This window comes from Anoplolepis gracilipes, chromosome 9 (genome assembly GCF_047496725.1).
Source record: "Anoplolepis gracilipes chromosome 9, ASM4749672v1, whole genome shotgun sequence".
Taxonomy (NCBI): domain Eukaryota; kingdom Metazoa; phylum Arthropoda; class Insecta; order Hymenoptera; family Formicidae; genus Anoplolepis; species Anoplolepis gracilipes.
In genome coordinates, this window is record NC_132978.1 from 6,219,679 (window position 1) to 6,240,854 (window position 21,176).

Here is a 21,176-nt window from a genome sequence, read left to right on the forward strand (position 1 = left end):
CTATAATTAATTAATATTATAAAGATACAAATAAATATTATATATCGATAAAGCATAATCGTTAAGCGATTGCGAAATACCAACAAAATAAGCATTGCGATATCCGCATACCGCGATTGGGCGCATTGACCGCGCGTGCCGCTGACATAGCGAGCCACGCGAAACCGGAGATGAAGTCGGAACACCGCGGCGAGCGTTGCAAAAGAGTGCAAACCAGGAAGTCCGACCCTTGAACCCGCTGCGCTTGCACTCAACGCGAGTTGAGCAACCCGACCGAATTTTAAGACAGTCGCCTAACAGTATAAAAAACCCACCCGCGCTCGGACGCACGGGCAGTCACAAAGTGAACTAGTAATAATCATAACTGCAACGAGCAGTCGCTTAAACCCACCAAGTGTAATCGAGCAGTGATAAGACCGAAGTACTACCTAAGTGCCGAGATCTCTAACGCACGCGGACACGCGCCTAGCGGCAGCGCCCGACGCCGCCACGGTCCTCGAATAATCTCCTGGCCGAACGAGCTCGGCCTACTCTACAACTGCTAATCGAAGGAGAAGGAATTCTGTAAAAACAACTACTGTATTTGGGTAAAAATATACTGTACTCTTTAACTACTACAAAGATTCTACGTTATTGAAAAGAACGAAGCCTCCCTGCGCCCTGAATCCTGCTATCCTCCGCGGATCCCGAATCCAGTGCCGTACCCGCGGCACAACAATGTATATTTTGCACACCACACGAGCAAAAATCATATATTCATATAATCAATTAGATGTAAACATCTATAATGGAAAGCTGTTTTTCCAGTTCGTAGCTAGTAATGGAAAGCTGTCCTTTCAGTTTGTAGCCAGTAATATAAATAAGTGTGTTGGATTTGGATATTGTGCTTTGGTGAACATGTAAGTATTTATTGTCAACTTATATTACTTTCTTATTCTTCTCATTCATTGCTTAGATATTATTGAAATTATAAAGTGCATTAAATTATTATTATACATATATAATGCAGCATAGTAGTGAACGGAAAACCGAAATAAAATAGAGAAAATAATCACTTGTTAATTATACAGGGTGTTCGAAAATTAAACCGACAAATTTATATACACAAGACAAATATATGCACAAGGAGCAGTTATTGAATGTGCCACAACTAAAGAAAGAACGCAACAATTTATAGCGCAGCGCCTATAGCACGAACTTATCTTGTTTTCTCACAAGTAATTCGTAGAATCCATATATTATTATACATGAATGGATTTGGCTTTTGATACTCTTTAATTTTTGTTTTTTTTTTAAATTTTTAAAATAAGGAGTGGGGTGGTAAATTATTAAAAAACTTGACATTTTTAAAAAATATAATGACACTATTGTAAAGAATACAAAATACCATAAAACTTTTGTATAAAACATCTTTTCATATATCTTATATTTTCAAAGATATTTCATTAAAAACGAAAAATTCGATATTTTTCGAAGGGTTAATTCAACCCCTAAACTTTAAGATACGCCATTAAAGAAAATGGGTGTAATATTTTTTTTATGCTCTACAACATATCCAAAGTTCATTAAAATCGGTGAGGTATACTTCCGACCGTTCCCTTGTTAGAAGTCTAGTAAAAAATAGTTTTGCAAAAATAACTTTTAAACGTATACGGTACGTGAAAGCAAGATACAAGAGTAAAATAGAGCAGTGATTAATTTGCTGAAATCGCCACTGGTGGAGTTGCAATCTTCTTACTTGACAGGAACGAACAAAATAGATAATCCTTGTCTATCGGTCGCTCACTCGTATCGTTCAGCTTCATGCTCTCAGTTGCACCTTCATGTTTAATTACGCTTCTCTCTCTCTCTCTCTCTCTCTCTCTCTCTCCCCCTCTCTCTACTAAGTTTATTATAATATTTTATTCATATAAACGTTGTTTCTGATCTCGAATTTCTATATAAAAATAAATTTTTATTTATATTGCATACATAAAAAAGCAATACTGTCTATTTTATTATTTTATAAATACATTTATACTGAATTGAATTGAATATGGCTTATGGGCCGCCAAAAATATACAAACAGAATCATCCTTTGCGTATCATTGCTTCCTCGAAGAACACACCGCTTTATGGTCTTGCTAGATTTCTACATAATATCATCTATAAATAGATCTTAAAACCTAACAGCCAGGTCTCCAATAGTTTTCAGGTAGTCGATAAACTCAATGATCTACGTATGAATAGTAATTTTAAATTAATCTCTTTGGATGTGATATCTTTGTTTACCAATATACTGTTAGATATGGCCATTGACAGCATTGTTGAACAGTGGAAATATATTGAGAAAATGTGTTTTATACTACGTGAAGAATTCATAATTGCGATAAAGTTTGTAATGAATTCCACATATTTCACTTTCGATGACATTTGTTACCAGCAAACATTTAGCACGCCCATGGGCTCTCTGCTCTCCCCCGTCATTGCGGCTGTCACTCTCCAAGATTTTGAGAACAGGGCTGTCGTGGCTCTTCCATTGACTCTTCCGTTTTATATAAGATACGTTGACGATGTTGCGTTGGCGGTCCCTTCCGCAATGTTTCATATGATTGTGAATACTTTTAATGTTAATTAAAAAAAAAAAACTCGCAGGCCTCGAACTTGTAACGTACGTCGCGATAATCAGTAGTCAGTCGCCTTACGCTCTCTACTACAACCGATCGCTGAAAGCTGTCTTTACAAATAGGTATATAACGAGCACGGAAAACTTTAAACCCATTTTTCTCGCGAATGCTTGAGCGTTATCAAAAAGTGTTTTACCCGTAATTAGTGGGAAGGTAAGACAACAACATACCATAAGCTCATTCAAATCGGAGGGGGCCAATCCTGGTCATCCCCTTGTAAGGATTACAACTACATTACATTAATATACATAATCTTCCTTAATACGCCTTATCACATACCATACGCTTTATCTTACAATCCTATTCTACCTATACACACACACCCTCTTTACTCCTGCTCTCTAAGGGATTTCCGTTTCCATTTACAAACGCTTTTTTTTATTCACTCTCCTCTCTTTTATTTACCCCTCCCTTCCTCTCCCTTCTCATCCAACCTTTTCAACCATCCCTCCCCCTGCCCCTCCTCCTCCAGTACCTCCTTTACTGTTTCCTGCCACCCCCTTTCATCCCCCCATTCCCCATATTCCTCTCACACGTGCTCTCATGTCTCTTTCTCCTACCCACTATATTCTATACTTACGCACCGACTCTCCCTCCCAATATCTGCCCCTCCTCATCTCATTACCCAATCTGTATCTCGCAACCCTCATTCACCTACTTTCCTCCCAATTTTCTTTTAAATACTTCGGCACACCTCCCTTAACCACCCTGTACCATCTATTAAATTTAGATTTCCGTATCTTTTCCCAACTTTCCTCCCTTTGCCTTTGTTTTTCCCTTTCATATATATTCTCCCCTTTTAATCTTCCTTTTTCTCTCAAGCATTTCATCTCCTCAATTTTCCATTCCCTTCCCTCCCAAAATTCTTTTTTTTCCTCTTTCCACCCTTTTCCTGTTCTCCCCTTTCTCGCCCTCTCTCACTTCCTTCCAACATTCATTTGCCAATACTCTCCCTTTCCTTCTTCTAACCTTCTCTCGTACTTCCAGCTCTCATTCCTGTCCTCTTTCTCAACATGTGAAACTCTCCCAACTTCTGAAATTCTCCCCTTATCATATACCCCGGAACGTTCTTTCCCACCTCTACCATCCATCTTAAATATCTGTCCTAAATCCTTTCTATTTCATCCCTTTCCTTCCGTCCCCAAATCTTCATCCTATAAATCACTACCGGCCATATCAACCTATCAAACAGCCACATTCTTTTACCCCAGTCCTTCCCAAATTTCCTTTTACCTATTCCCCATACTTGCTCTAAAATTCCTGCCCTCTTTCTTACTCTCTCCCTCACCTGCCTATCTTGCTTCCCATTACCCCTTACTACATACCCCAGATAACTAAATTCCCTCCTCTATCTTCCTACCCTTCCATTTCCAGCATACCTTTCTCCACCTTTCTCCTCTCTTTCTACATCTCAAAATTGTCTTCCTCACATTTAAATCCAACCCCTTCCTATTCAAGTACCTTTCTAGCTCCTTCATCATCCCTTTCATCTTCTCCTCACTCTCCATCAACATCGTAATATCATCTGCATATGCCAAAGTACAGACCCTTCCCTTTTCCAACCTCACCTTCTCCCATCCCCTCTTTCCTAACTCTTCATCTATGTCCGCCAGCAATATCGTGAATAACGACGGACTTAGTGGACATCCATGCCTTACCCCCCTTATCGTTTAAAATCTCTCCCCCTCTCTCTCTCCCGCCCTTACTTTACTTATCGTTTCCCTCAACACTTTCTGACACCTCCCTATTAATCCACCCCTTACCCCCCTTTTCCTCAATGCATCCACTAACACCCCTCTATTCACCAAGTCAAACGCTGCCTTCATATCCACGAACATAACCATTATCTTATTCGAATCTGTCTATTATAAGTACATTTATATATTTTTTTTTACATTAGATGATTTTTAATTAATCAATAATTATAATTATTATTATCTTTCTAATTAAATTATCCGATTTATGTCGTTTAACGTCATGTTAATCGCAAAAATCTCATTAATCCATTAAAATTATTTTCAAATCAAAAAAATAAGAAATAAAAGTTTCAATTTTTATTTAATCAGATGTTTATATTATAAATAAGATTTCCGCGAGACTGGTAGTGGTGGAAAGTGAAAGAGAGAACAAGTAAGGATTAAGCGAAATAAACGACATCAAAGAGTTCTGAAGTCTCGTTCGCAAGTATTCCTTTATCCATCATTTTTCATATCATATATCATCATACTGTAGAAAATAAAAACTCATCGGAGTTCGGTCGTCGTCAACATCATTAAGAGGATGTCGGATCGATAACCGAACTCCGACGAGTTAGTGCTCTTATCTAAGCGGAATTAAAATTGTCGATAATACTACAATTTTCGTATTATATGTCATCTTACTATAAAAATTTTATTTTTTTATAATGAAGGGAAGGAAAGAGGAAGAGAAGAGGAAAAGATGGGCAAAGAGGACGAGTGAAGGAAAGGGGGGAGAAGGGAAAGAAAAGGAAGGCGGAAGATGGTCGGTACGGAGAGTAAGTGGAGTAGAGCGGTGAGACGAGGGAAGGAGAGAAGAGTACGGACGGTGAACGGCAGATGGCGGCAAAAGATGGTATAAGCGATGTGGCGTGGAGAGACAAGCGGATAGATCGATGCGGAAAAAGACAGATCGATATATCGACCAGATAGGGAGGAATAGAGGGGATGGTACGACAAGTGGCGAGAGTGACAGGTGGAGGTTAAGTGCGAGGTGCAAATAGACAGAGAGAAGGAAAACCAAATGAATGGAGTGCGGTGAAAGAAGAGGGTGAGGATAAAGAGGATTATAAAGAAACTAGAAGCAGCGAGGGAAAGCGATTGAAATGAAGGAGATGATGGAGGGCAGATGGAGAGAGATGTAGGCGGTGACTGGTGGAGATTAGGTGCAAGTATCGGATAGACAAAGAGAAGGAAAATCAAGTGAGGAGGAGCACAGAGAAAAAATAGAAGAGAAGAGGTGTAATGGAGGAAAAAGAGGAAAGAAGGATGGTGGAGCGGCAAGGAGGGAGAAGGAAGGAGATGGGAGAGAGAGATTGCATGACGGAGTTGCTGAGGGCAGTGAGGAAAACTCACGATGAGAGATTGCATGACGGAGTGGCTGAGGGTAGTGAGGAAGATTCACGGGGAGCTCAAGGAAAGAGAGGGGGAGTGTAAGAGGAGAGAGAAAGCGGTGGAGGAAGAGGAAGAGAGAAGACTGGTGGAGTAGCAGAGGGAGGAAGAAAGAGGAAGAAGGGAGAGGGGAGGGGGATAGAAGAGAGTATCAAGTCGAGAGGTAAAAGGGAAAAGGAGACCGGGGAGACGGAAGGGGAGAAGCGAAGGGAAGAGAAGGAAGAAGGAAGAGAGGAGGGGAAAGGAAGAGGGGAAGATGTGAAAAGGAGCCTAGAGTTGACGAGAGAGATGGAAGAGAAGAGAGAGATAGGGAGTGGGGTGAGAGAGATGCAGGAGAGCATGGTGGAGATACACGGTGAGCTGGAGAATAGGAAGGAGAGCAAGGGGAGAAAGGCGGAAGATAGAAAGGAGAGAAATGAAGGAAGCTATGAGGGAAAGAAGCGTGGGCGATGGTTATGTGCAGATTCTGAGTAAGCGAAGAGAAGGGAAACAAGGATCGGAGAGGCAGCGAGAAGAGAGAGAGCGAGAGGCAGGAAAGTGGTAGCAACGAGCAGGGAACTGAGAGTGGATGGGAGGAAGTGGAGATGGTTAGAAGAAGAGAAGAGATGGGAGACAGAGGATGGAGAGGAGAGAACAATGAGAAGTAAGAGGAGAGAAGAAGAGGACGAATAGGGGAGAGGCAGGAAGAGAGAAGAAGAGGAGGACTGAGGAAAAGGGATAAGAGAAGGTTAGAGTGAGGAGAAGAAGGATGGTGGAGAGTAAGGGGGGAGAAGGAAGGAGACGGGAGAGAGAAAGATTGCATAACGGAGGGGCGAAGGGCAGTGAGAAAGATCAACGGGAGAGATTGCAGGACGGAACGATTGAGGACGGTGAGGAAGATCCACAGTGAGCTGGAGAGTAGGAAGGAGAGTAAAGGAAGAAAGGTGGAAGATAGAGAGGAAAGAGATGAGGGAGGCTGTGACGGAGAGAAGCGTGGGCGATGACGGGTGGAGATTACGGGCGAGTACTGAGTGGGCGGAGAGAGGAGGGACAAGTGAGAAGGAACGCGAAGAAAGGAGAGAAGAGAAGAGGGTGATGGAGGAAGAGGAGGAAAGAAGGAGAGGAAGGGGAAGAGACGGAGAAATGGAGAAGGGAGAAGAGAAGCAGGAGAAGAGGAGTGAGAGAGGAGAGAGAAAGAGAAGAGAGAGAGAGAGAGAGAGAGGGGAAAGAGAGAGATAGAGAGAGAGAGTGGTGAGGGGGAGAGGGTGAGAGTGGAAGAATGCAAGCGAAGAGAGAAATGTATGAGAGAGAGGCGAGGATAGAAGAGGGATGTATGAGGGGGGTGGGTTAGTGACAGGAATAAGGTTAGAAAATGAGGGGTGGGGAGTGTATAGAAGCATTGAGCAATTTATAAGAGAGTTTTGGATTAAGGAGTGAGAGAGAGAGAGACGCTGTCCTTTTTAGATGCGGGAAATGAATGGTGAGGAGGTAGAGAGGAGAGAGAGTGAAAAGCGGGAAAGAAGAGGGGCGAGAAAGAGAGGCGTGAGGAAAGACAGGGAAAGAAAGAAGAGAGAGGGAAGGGAAGTGAGGGAGGGAATGGAAAAAAGTTTTTTGTAACGTCGTAGATGGCCAGGTTCGCGGAGAAGGGGATGAGAATAGGTATGAGAAAAAGTGAGAAAACAAGAGGTTACGGAGAGAGGGACAAGGGTATTTTTAGGTGTGTATTGTAAATATTTGTGAATATGTATGAGAGTGAGAAAGAAGGAGGAAGTCTGTAAGGAGTTTCTTTTTGTAAAGGGTTGGTGGTCCCCGAGAAAACACCATGTAGAGTTGAAAACCCCAAGGGCAATCAATAAATTACTATCTATCTATTTATTTATATTATAATATAATATATGATCGTAATTAGATAGTCATAATCGTAATTATGACTATTGACTAATTAAAAACTATCCGATTTATGTCATGTTTGGTTTCATTTTAATCGCAAAAATCGCATTAATCCATTAAAATTTTTTTCGAATCTATAAAATGTGAAATGAAAAAGTTTTATAATATTAATATATGTATAAAACTTATAATGTTTACAAACAAGCATCTAGAAACTTGGCGAATAAGAGCCAAACGGATGCTAATGCGTCAATTTCGCAGAAAATAATTTTTCTGCGAATTTGATAAATGCACAGGGCACATATTTTTTTGGTTGTATTTACTAACATTTATTTAATTCTGATTTTTGAGAATTTTATATATTTTTTCAATATTTTTTTCATTTAAAATTATTTTCTGCAAAATCGACGCATTAGCATCCGCGTTTGGCTCTTATTCGCCAAGTTTTTAGTTGCTTATTTGTAAACATTAAGAGCATTATATTCGTAGTATTATTAAATTTACGGTGGCTGAAAAGATCACGTTTTCTCATATCTATAGATTTATAAACAAATAGATAAGGAAGATATCGGTGTGGGGCTGAATAGCTCAGTGGTAAGAGCAGTCGCCCGGCAAGACTCGGATCAGTGATGCCATTTTTGAGACGTTGCACGCTGCCGGGACGTACACACATAAGCGAACGAGCCATGAACGTGTGCCACTCTGCACTCGACCAGCTTCGACTAACAGAAAGGCGCAGACATATAATGCGCTGTCTTTTTCTTTTGCGCTATAGCTGACGCCTCACGCTTGACTTGAGATTTCAAGAAATATATCAGCGGCTTGACACATTTTTATTGGGAGCGTCCCGTTTGACCACGTCACGATTGACCACAGCCACTTATATCGACCGATGCCTAGGGTCATCAGCAACGATTAACCAATCAGAGAGCCTCATTTTAAACTGGCCAATTGACGTGGTCAATAGACTCCCACCCATTTTTATTTATTTATTAGATTTTACGTTAAAAAATTATGAATTATATCAATCTCTTATATTACAATTTAATGTGTATATAAAAGATGAAAAATAATTCAAGAAATAAAAAATATAAGAAATAAAAATAATAAAAATCCACTCTTGGCTAAAATATAGGTTTTTTTTTTAAAAATCATACGTGTTAATAAAATTTTAATGATTAAAATATTCTAATAAATAATACTCAAATAATATCAAAATAATATTTTGTAAATGGACAACATACATGTTGCTGTTCCGTAGAAACCGCGAGAAGGCAGTGGTCTCTTTCGTCAAGAGAAAATGTAGAAAAATGTTTCCTTCAATGTTATATTAAACATAACAAATTTATACATAATAATATATTATATATAATAATTTATATATATATAATATATATAATAATATATATATATATATAAATTATATATATATAATTTATATATATATATTAATTATAATAATATATTATATATAATAATTTTAATATAATATTAAAGAAAACAATTTTTTTACATTTCCAAAAAATATAAATAGTACAGAAAACAGGATAGATAAGATAGAGAAAGGATAAATATAAAATACAAAAGAATATAAAAAAACATAGAAAACAAAATATAGAAAAAGAATGTTAAACCAGAAAAAAGCGCCATGCTTTACATAATATAATATTGAATACAATACATATTATGTTAAAAATATTTTTGAAAATACAATCGAATTACAGCGATATTACGGCAATTGCATCTAATTACTGAAATTAGCAAAATAAATGTTATATATAAATAATGTAATAAAAATAATAGAAATAAAACTTAATTTATATGTATTATGTGGATTACACATAACATAAAAATAATATATTTCTTTCTAACACTGTAGGCATTGGAGACAAAATAGAAAATGCTTTTCGATTTTGCCTGGAATATCATGTTTAAAAAAAATGTCCTACTTATAAAACTGTAATTAAAATTACAACTTTAAAGATTAATTTTATAAATACATATTTATATATACATATATTTTATAAATTTTTCTACATTTCTTATCCATATAAATTAATTTTAATATTAATAGCTATATTTTATTATTTAATTTTTTCATTATATTTTATAGATTTATTATTATTTTGGTGAGAAAAGAGTATCATTGGATCTAATATACACCAACGGAAAATTATTCGACCAAATTTTACACGTCGTATATATAAAAATACACACACAACACGTACACGCACTCTCGTCTGTCGCAGCGGTGCACTTAAACACAGTACAATTGGACACGTTGCAAATGGACACGGTTCAAATAGATACGAAATTTTGGACATTATTCACTTGGACACCGTTCATTTGAATACCGTTTATTTGGATACCGTTTATTTGGACACTGTTTATTTGGACACGAAAAAAATACGCGCTGTTCACTTGCACACTGTTCACTTGGACACCGTTTATTTAAATACGGAAACGATTACAATTATACAATTCTACATGGTTTACGACTTACAATTCATATTGCTCTGTGCTTCGGATGCGATACGAGATCTATAATTATACAGTTCTACATAAGTTTGCAACTTTTCGTTTTCAGTGTCCAACTGAACGGTGTCTAAAATTTGGTGTCCATTTGAACTGTGTCCTTTTGCAACGTGTCCAATTGTTCTGTGTCCAAGTGAAGGCCACTATACTGATCATAATGTCGTCGGCACATGTCAGCACATGCGCAGAAAGAGTTAGCTTAGTACATAAAATTCAAGGACGCTTTATATGTATAAGCAAAATTTGGGGAGTTAGCAATCTAATAATATATAGAAGTCTGTGGTCTTTGTTCTCATTATACGTTTTCACTCTCTCTCTCTCTCTTTTGGTAACTCTCTTGGTTACACAAACAGATCGTAGCGCCATCCATCGCGACATCAGGCAACTGATCTATGGTTCTGTTTTTCTCTTTGTACAAATATTGCACGTACACATATATACACACAACTCATGAACTCTATTCTTTTATATTTATCTTTCAAATTCAATTCGCGTAGTTAATAATACTATTTTATATAATCTAATCAGTGTGATATGTTTATTTTATACATATAACTTGTAGAAAATTTATAATAATCATATATTATAATGAGTTGACACCTATGGACCCCATAATGAGATAAAAGTAGATAAAAAAAACCATAATTATCAAACTTTTTTTCATTTTCGACATGAAATCGATTGTCGCACTAAACATTGATATATGTACTTTAATCGTATAAGAGCATTTCGAATTTTGTATAGCCATTTCAAAAACTGATACAATTAAAAAAAATCGCGTTTCGTTGATAAAAAAGATGGGTCAACCATTTCCTTAAGGAAGGGTTTACATTTTCTTTTGGATATATTTAAAATTCTGTGAGATAAATTTTACAAAACTTCTTATAATTTTCAAATATTTCAAAATATTTTTAAATAAACTGGAATACTTTGTGTTATATAGACAGAAGAGGATGACGTGGTAGAATTGGTGGTGCGAAAAAGGACAAGGAAGTGAGGGGAGCAAGGAGGAGAGAGATGAGGGAACAGAAAGCGGAGGGACAATAGTAGAGAAGAAAATGATGTGAAAAATGAGGTGGCGAAGAAATGAAGAAAAATTAAAAATGGAAAGAGGTGTTATGAGAAATAAGTTGCGGAGCGGGGAGAGAAGGGGAATGAAGAAGACGGCGGAATGTGGTCGATACATCGATATCGGTGAGCTGCAGCGGTGTAACAGAGAGGAAGGAGTACAAGGAGTCAAAGGCAAATGGCGGTAGGAGTGTGATAGAGGGTATATCGCCGAGGAAGGAAGACCGATAAATCGATATCGATAAAGGAGATCGACGAGATATCGAATCAATAGGGAGTGACAGGCATAGTCGGGAGATACATGTGGTGAAAGGTTAAGAGGAAAGATGTTAAGATAAAGCGAAGAGAAGATAAAATTGAAAGAACAGAGTAAAGGAGAGAAAGCAGAAAGCGGAAAAAAAGAGGAAGAGAGTGAGGGAGGAATTGAGGCAGCGAAAGAGTGAGGTGAAGGGGATGAAAGAATGTATGGTGGAGATATTGGAAGCGACGAGGTTACAGACAAGAGTGAAAAAATGACAAGAAAGAGTGGAGGAGCGTGAATAAAGAAAAGAACGGAAGGAGCGGAAGAGAAGAGGAAGAAGAGAAGGTTAGGGTTAAGAGCAGAAAAGTGATAAGAAGTGGAGGGAAGCCAAGAGGGGAAGAGCGGAAAAATGATAAGAAGAAGTGGAGGTTAGCCAAGAGGGGAAGAGCGTAAAAAAAAGAGAGAAGGGAAGGAGCGGAAGAGAGAGGAAGAGGAGAAGGAGAGATGGAGGAGCTGAAGGAATAGAAGAGTTGAGGTGAGGGAGATAAGGAGGTATGAGAGGAGATGTTGGAAAGGACGAGGAGTATACACAAGGAGATGGAAGCAGTGAGGGAGAGTATGGAAGAGAAGGAAGAGTGCAAAAGGAGAGAAGGGGCGATAGAGGGGGAGGAAGGAGGAAAGGATGAGGTCCAGGGGGAAGAGAAAAAAGGAGCGGACGGGGAGGAGAAAGGTGAAGGAGGAGGAAGGGAGGTTAAAAAGGAGTGATATTGGAAGAGGTAAAGGAATTCAGTTATTTGAGGTACGTACTTCAGAAGAATGGAGGACAGGAAGCGCAAATAAGAGACAGGGAGAGAAAGGCAGCAGCTCTCATGGGACAAATATGGGGGATTGGGAAAAAAAGGTTTGGAAAAGACTGGGGAAGGAGACTGTGGCTGTTTGATAGGTTGGTATGGACAGTGATGGGATATGGAGTAGAAATATAGGGATGGAATGAAAGAGGGGTTCTAAAAAGTTTGGAAGAAAAGTAGGGGAGACCGGGGTTGAAAGTATTTTTTAGTTTTGATGAAATAAATAAATTCTATATTTTTGTTAGAGATTTAATGTTTATTTATACGGATAAGTTGAAGATTTAAGATTAGTTTGATAGCGATAATGTGTTATTAAATATTTTGAGAAAAATGTTATGATCCTGCAAAATGATCGGGGAGAATTGTTACTTTCTACCTCGACTTTGGGATTGAAAGTAACAACGCTGGGGTAAGTTGTACACAAATAGATACAAGCTGAATTATAAAATGAGAACTAACAAATAATTAAAAGTAACTTTAATTAATAATACTCAACATATTAAAAACAATCAACATAACATAAATTATCTTTTCTTTAATTAACACAACATAAATAGTATTTCTTAATCAGTAATCAACGTAACATAAATTGTTTTCTTTTTACTTAGCACAACATTAGCGTCTTAATGAGATCAGTTAAATGCAAATAATTAATTAAAATAAATTGTTTTTAGTTCTCACTCGAAGACTCATCTAAGTAGCAGTTGGAACACACAAAATTAACCTTATCAGATTTTTTAATGCAATCTCATGTCTCATAATTACATAATTAGTTAGGTATGTTGATTTATACATACAATATTTCGTGTTGGAGTAAGTTGTAATATGTTACAATTTACACCAACAGCATGTTGTAACATGTTACTTCTAACCCCAAAATACGATACATTCTAAACTAAAGTATTTATATTAAAACCGTTTAAAATATAATGAAATGGCAACATATATTTGTCTACTGATTAACTCATAAGATATGAAAAAAAAAATTGCTGATAAAGTGTAAAATTTACGAATAATTCAAAAAAATATTGAAACTTATTTATTCACATGATGTGTAGTTACCTCGTACACAACACTCGTTAATAGAGTGGCACTAGAACTATCATGATGGCAGCGTAACAGTGGTAAACAAGTATTTGACCCATTTTGTTTTCATAATGATATCTATTTTCTTTACAAAGTTATCAGCCGTGTTACAATCTATCCCTGTTACTTTTAACCCTGGTCTCCGCTACTTGAGGTGGTTGCTTGGAGTAGAGAAGAGGACGCCATAGTAAGGGAGGAGCTGCATAGAGAGAAATTGTGTAATAGCGTAGGAAGGAGAACATGGGGTTTTGAGGAGAGATTGAGAGAAGGGAAAGAAAGTCAGTTGGCGAAAAGATGCTGAGAAGAGAGGGAAAGAGCAAAGAAGGGAAAGGTAGGATCGCAATGGGAAGGGGAGAGAAAAGGTTTTTTTGAGAGAGTTGGAGTGAAGATGGAGGAGATGGAAAAGAAGAGAGAGGAAGGGGACTGGTGGTGGGGAGAGGTGGAGGGAAAGGACAAAGAAAGACAGAGGAAAGAAAGATGAGAAAGAATAAGATAGTCAAGATACAATAATTGGTATAAAGAGGTTAAAGGGGAAAGGGTTCCGGATTATTTGAAAAAAGGATGGGGGGAGAATAGATAGAAGAGGATAGCAAGGTTTAGACTGGGAAACGAGGTAGAGGAGAAAAAATATTGGGAGCAAGGGGAGACGAAGGGATGCAGATTTTGCGGAAGAAAAATGAAATCATGGGAACATTTATGGGAAAGATGCAGGGATTGGAAGAAGGGAGGTGGGAGGTGGCAGGAGACGGTAGGGTGGGTACTAGGACAAAAGGGGAAGGTGAGAAATGGATGAAGGAAGTTGAGAAAGAAAGGAAAAGGACAGAGGGAAAGAGGGAGGGAGGGAGAGAGGGAGGGAGGGAAGAGAAAGAGAGGGAGGGAGGGAAGAGAAAGAGAGGGAGAGGGGGAAAGAGAGAAGGAGAGGGGGAAAGAGAGAGGGAGAGGGAGAGAGAAAGATGAAGAAAAGGAATAGAGGCGATGTGGAAGGAAGAGAAATGTAGAAATGTAGGAATGCGAAGAGCGGAAAACTATGTACATGAGAGGCAAAAGGAAACGGAAGTTCAATTGCGAGACGTGTGTGTGTGTGTGTGTGGTGGACTGTGATACAAAGGCGTGTTAGTACGCCGGAGCATCGCAGTTAATGTCATAGGTTAAGTTAGATTTAATTAGTGTAAGTTTAGATTTAAGGTAGTTTTTGTATGAGATTGTAAACCCCACGGGGAAACAATAAATCCTTACTATTACTACTACTACTTTGTGTTATATTCTATTTTTGTAATAGATCGCTGACATAAAGAAAATATCCGTGAAAATATAGAACCAAAAATCTTCAAGAGAGCGAAAGAGAAGGAGAGGGGGGATATTCTAGAATATCTTATGATTCATATAAGATTTAATGTGAGGAAGATGTACGGAATGATGTCACTTTTTTATAATTTTTAAATAGAACAGAATTTTTCACGCACAGCATACACACACACATGCACACAATGCGTAAAATTCGACCAACACCTCCTCGCGGTGCGCATCAGATAATGCTAATGTTAGCGGTGAAAGGCACAAATTTGTATAGGTCACTTTGATACGTCACAAGTCCGCGAAAAAAAATCGTATCGATCTCAATTTTTTTTTAATTTGCAAGGAAAATTTCAAATTTTACAATGATTATCATGATACTTGTGAAAAAAATTCATTCCACTCCGTGGAGTGCGTCAAACTGTGCGAATTTTCCGAGATAAAACACGTCCTTACTTTTGAGAAAAAGGCGGGAGGGGGAAAGAAAAAATTCGAAATCTGACAAATGCTTCTTAAAGTAGAGACTTCAAGCTTCAAAATAAAAAAAAACTTTTAGATAAGACAATTTTTCGCGGAGTTATGATTATTTCAAGTTGAGTGAAATTTCGATATAAATTTTTGTTGCGCTAATTTTGTTGTATTTACATCACTAAATCAGTGTATTTACATCACTAAATATATTAATTGTTACCATCATAATACATATTAATGCATTTGAAAAAAATATTCGCATTTTTTCACGAGAAAATAATCTTTCTTAAAAAATATTTTATTAATTATTTTCTAATTATTATATGAAAATATTTATTACATTTAAAAATATATGCCTCTTTTATGATAATAATAATTAATCTATATATTTTTATTACTTTTGATTCTGATAAGGAAAAAAGTAGATGTAGAAGTAGCAACACTGCATCAGTTATGATTTATTTAATATGTAATAAGTACAGAATATCAAACCTTGTAATAGCACTATATTATACATATATGGACTTTAAAATATTATAATGAAATTATCTCCTTGAAATATAGGACCGTAGCGGCTGTGTGAGATGCAACAAATTCATTTAAATACACCATCACAAGAAAGGATATGTTCACAGATATATGCATTACTATTATACAGTTAAACTGTTATTTCCATTCACGCTATTCATGAGTCATCTAGCACGTATGAAAGAGATATGCGTTATTATAATATTAGACTGTATTATGCACAGTATCCAAATAAATAATTAATCTGCTTCGTCTTTTATTAGAATCAAAAGTAATTCAAATGAGGGTTGGAAAAGTTACTTTATAAAAGTATCTTGTTACTGTTATTCTTTTTTCTAAAAAATTACTCGTTACCAATTTTCAAAAGTAACTCGTTACCGTTACTCAAAAAAGAATAACAAATCGTTACAATTTCCGTTACCTTTTTTATATAAATTTATATAAATTTATTAAATATTAAAGGGTTTATTTCAAAATACACATTGCTAAATTTTATCGAAATTTTTTATTTATGCTATTAATTCTTTATAAATTCTTTATAATATGCCACGTGGTAAACGAATATGATGCTGGCGAACTGATCAGATTATGCGAGCACGTATTGTAAGCTATTTGTGATTTAAATAAGAATCAAAAGCATATAAAACCAAAAAGATTCTTCTCATAAAATTATAATTCCGTCGTTTTAACCTTGATAAACATTATTTCACAATTATTAAGCCGTAATGCTCCGACTTCGAATCTCGAAACAAAAGTTGAAACTTGATTTCATAATGAGAGATCAGTGACTCAGACTTATATTCTTTTTATTGGTAGTTATTTATTGATAATTTCTGCGTTCCGAAATTTGTTGCCAGCATTGATAAATTTCGGAAACTTTTGTTCATGATTTTTTCCATATGTTTTCTATGTATCTTTTCTATGACGCGTTTACATACATATAATGCTGCATTTCAACACTCTTCTTTCTATGAAAATTATACGAATAAATTTGGAAAATTATACAAATAAATTTGAAAAAAAGTAACGATAAAAGTAAAATGTTAAACTACTTGTTACTCGTTATTAAAAAAATGTAACGAAGTTACTTTTTCTGTTATAAACAAAATTTGTAACGCCGTTACCGTTATACAGTTATCAAAAAAAGTAACTATATTGGTAACGGCGTTACAAGTAACGTGTTACTTCCCAACCCAGTACAGTAAGTATACATGCATATACATATATGCGATTAATGTAAGTGTCATAATATTAAAAAAGATTTGAAGAATATATTATTTTTAAGAAATTAATAAAACTCTTTATGTGACATACAAATTTAAATTTTGCAGACAATAAAACGCAGGATGGTCGCAGTTTCTATTCTCATAAATTATTTTTATTACTTACTCTATTATTTCTTGATGTTTTCTGACGCATGATATAATATGAATTTCATTAATAGCTTGCTTCACTTCGGAAGCCAATATCTCCAGTTTAGCTGTGGAATAGAATAAGATAACAGCAATCATGATATCTACACCAAGGCAGAAGACAGTCTGTGCAATTATGAATATTTGCATAATGTAAAGAATAAATTTTCGTAATAGTGGTTCTGTCGAAAACGGATACCACACATCCATCGGAAATTCTAGAGGAAGAAATAACGGAGCACAAATGACAGTGATTCCCGCTATGAAGAAAGATATTGCAACAGTCGAGATAAACATTGCATAACGGTCCACATATTTCTGTAGAACAAGTTTTTCGCGATGTTTTGAGACTTCCACAAACTTTTCGATCCTTATCAGCAAATACTAAAATATAAATAATCATAACTACAGATAGAATTAGAATAAAATTTGAAATAACTCAAGTAATAAATGTATGTCATTTTGACGTTAGATTTTTGTCTCTGACCTCATTTGACTAATTAACATCTTCAAAACGTGAAAATGATATAATGTCACAGACATAAATCATAAAAGGTCATAAAAGATATTAATATTTTGACGTTATTGGATTGCTTCTTTTTTATTTATTTCCTTTTATATGTAAACTAGAACACAAACGCGCGCTAAGTGCGCGCTATTTATTGTACTGTATTTAATTTTTTAATAATACTGCAAAAAAAAATTACACCTCAACGATTTTGTCACCACTTAAATGTAGGAAAGGTTGTTCTGACAATGAGTAATTTTCCACAAGAATCAAGTAGATAACATTGGTTTAAAACATATAACAAATTATTTGATAACTTCAATGCTTTTTCTAAATTGCCTTTCCTAAATGTTCAGATTAACACCTCACGGATTATTTTTGTTTTTATTTCATATGATAGGGAGTATTCTAACAGCACATACTATCATTCGAATATTCTATATTCTATGAATATATGTACGGCACATCATATACTGAAAAGATCCTTTATAACATGTAATAAAATATATTATTTTTCGGGGAGCGGTGCACTTGGACATAGTACTTTTGGACACTGTTCATTTGGTCATCATTCATTTGGACACGAAAAAAATGCGTACATTTGGACACAGTTCATTTGGATAGAAGAATATACACACTGTTTATTTGCACACCGTTTACTTGGACACGATTCAGTTGAGCATCATTCAATTGGATACCAGTCATTTGGGTACTGTTCATTTAAACATTATTCATTTGGACACCAAAACGAGGACTATAATTATACTATTCCACATAGGTTTGTAACGAGGCACTCCCCGTTACTACTTCCTTGTAGTTCCCGACCGAACATCAGTCGGAAGTCCGCAGCTCGGTGAACACTGACCGGGCAAAAGCGGAAGCGCGATGTGCCCTTTTTAAGTCTTCGATTATTCGCAGCCGTTACGAACAACGGATCTCGGCGAGCGAGAGACTAACAATAAGTTCCGCTTGGGTACCGTCCGACCGCTACCGAAAGCGCCCGAGCGCGCGACACGGTCTCGTGCTCGCCGAGGCCTCGAACTCCGCCGACCGTACGCTGCACTGCAAACTACAAATAGAGAAACTATATTCCGCTAAGCACGCTTTCCAGTAACATTTGTCACCGGATACAAACCGGGGTGGAGCGTACTCTGCCTCCGCCGAGAGTTCTCAGTACAAAGTACCGGAGAAATCTTACCGTTCAGAATACGCTGGAAAACCTGCACGGGGTGCAGAGCTCGCCGCCTTGGACGAGCGTTCTTGTCACCAGCCTATTAAATCCTCCTCTGAACTGAATCCTCTACCATTCCAGAAATCACTTGCGATCGAAATATTATCGAGATAAGCCGTCAAAACAAACAGCATGAAATGTCAAAACACCAGCACGCGTGGGGCGACAAAAACAGAACACGTGCCTCGGTGCCGCGCCAGGCAAAAGAAAGACCGGAACGCGAAAAGAAACGGATCCGTTCACCGATACACCAACACAATTACCCACGATTGACACTGCAATCTAACAAGCGAGCGAAATAACCGAAACGTTGTAATTATTATAATTAGAAAACATTATACGCGGAACGCGAATTATACACTCACCAATCGATACAAATATCATAAACGATTGTCGCTAACGTTACACACACACACACACGCACCCGCACCTGCACCTGCCCTCACACCCACACCTACACCCCACACCCCACACCCTCCCCCTTCCACACACACAGTACTTATTGTATTAGCCGCAAATACGTACACAACTCAGTGAAGCGCTCTCGAGAAAGTGGAGTCCATCACCTAGCGCGTGGACAAGCGGATTCGACGATGGACACCCTATTAGCGGCCGCGTCCGGTAGCAAGCGAGTAACCAATCGGTCTCTCCTTTTCACAAAATCAAAAGAATTTTTAGAAAATATGTAAGTCCCACAAGTACGATGGAATAAGAAATCGGGCAGCGCAGAGTCATCATTGCGCCTGTTACGGCACTGCGATTATTTTCGATTTTGTGTATAGCGGTAATTCTAACGTATATGTTAGTATACAATATTATCCTGTAAGGGTGTACGGGCCTGATATTTTTTGGTGTCGACTATCGTGCTGACATACACGAAAAGTTCGCATTTCACCTTTGTCTCCGTTATTGTACACATCAAATTGTGATAAGAATACTTTTTTTTTTGTTATCAATTGTGATAACCCTCACTAAAAGATTCAAAGACAATTGAAACCCATACAGCACCACTAAAATTACCCAAGTGCCATACGCCAATTTTGATAAGTTTTGAATATGTTGTAGTCTAGATTAAAATAAGAAATGCATATTTTTTTATACGTGTCCATATGGCCATTATAAAGAAATGAAACACTCTCTTGAAAAAAATCGGTTTCTATATTTTTGAGCAAACATCGTCGAAAGAGTAAGAGATATAAAAAAAAGTTTGAATAAAAGTTTTATGATTTGTAATATACTTTAAAACTGTGCAATAAAATTTTCGAAAATACCATATTTTTTGAAATCGATCTCCTTTATTCAATTTTTGAAAATTTAAAAATTTCTCTTATGGCAAAGCTTATATCATATTTAACGACAACTTCAAACATATAATAAAGTTATATTCTGAAAATACATTTTTCAAAAATAAGCTAGAAATATTCTATATTGCTATATGTACACCCCACACGTCTAAAGGTTGCTATTCATGGCGATAGTTTTTTCTTCGCAATCTCACAGAGACGACTATGACATCCAAAGGATTTAATTAATAAAATAAATTAAGTTTTCGCTCTTTGTCGGAACTAGGAAGGGGGCGGTGCACTTGGACATAGTTCAATTAGATACAGTTCAATTGGACACGTTTCAAATAGACACGATATTTTGCGCACGGTTTAATTAGATACAGTTGCGTGCGTTCACTTAAACACCGTTAACTTGCACATTGTTCATTTGGACACAGAAAGTTGCGCAGCGTTTATTTGTACACCGTTTATTTGCGCATCGTTTATTTGCACACCGTTCAGTTAGACACCATTTACTTGCGCACCATTCATTTGGACACCGTCTATTTGGACTACAATTATATGATTCTATATAGGTTTACGACTTTTCACGCGAAGCGTGAAGGGACAACACATATCGCCCTGTGTTTCGAATGAGTAACAAGGTCTATAATTATACGGTTTCACATGGGTTTGTGACTTTTCATTTTCGGTGTCCAACTAAACGGTATCCAACTGAATGGTGTCTAACCGAACGGTATCCAAATAAACTATGTCCAAGTAAACAGCGCGCATTCTTTTCGTGTCCAAATGAACGGTGTCCAAATGAGTATTGTCCAAGTAAACGATGTTCAAAATTTCTTGTCTGTTTGCAACGTGTCCAATTGTGCTGTGTCAAGTGAAGGCTACTCTATTTTTCGTATATTCTCAGGATGTACTTGTAATGTCATATATTGTATATTATTTTTTGTACATTCTTATATATACTCACAAGGAAAGGTGTAAAAATGTTCCTCTCCAATTTTAA

At 36.9% G+C, this 21,176-nt stretch overlaps 1 protein-coding gene across 1 annotated transcript in view; it reads right to left on the reverse strand.

The window, feature by feature from the left end:
* The window catches only part of LOC140669553 (uncharacterized), a 182,805-nt gene that overhangs the window by 70,215 nt on the left and 91,414 nt on the right, over nucleotides 1-21,176 (reverse strand). The window contains exon 2 of the mRNA XM_072899523.1: nucleotides 17,123-17,529. Coding sequence (XP_072755624.1) covers nucleotides 17,123-17,529 — 407 coding nt within the window. The remainder of the gene's footprint in view (nucleotides 1-17,122; nucleotides 17,530-21,176) is intronic.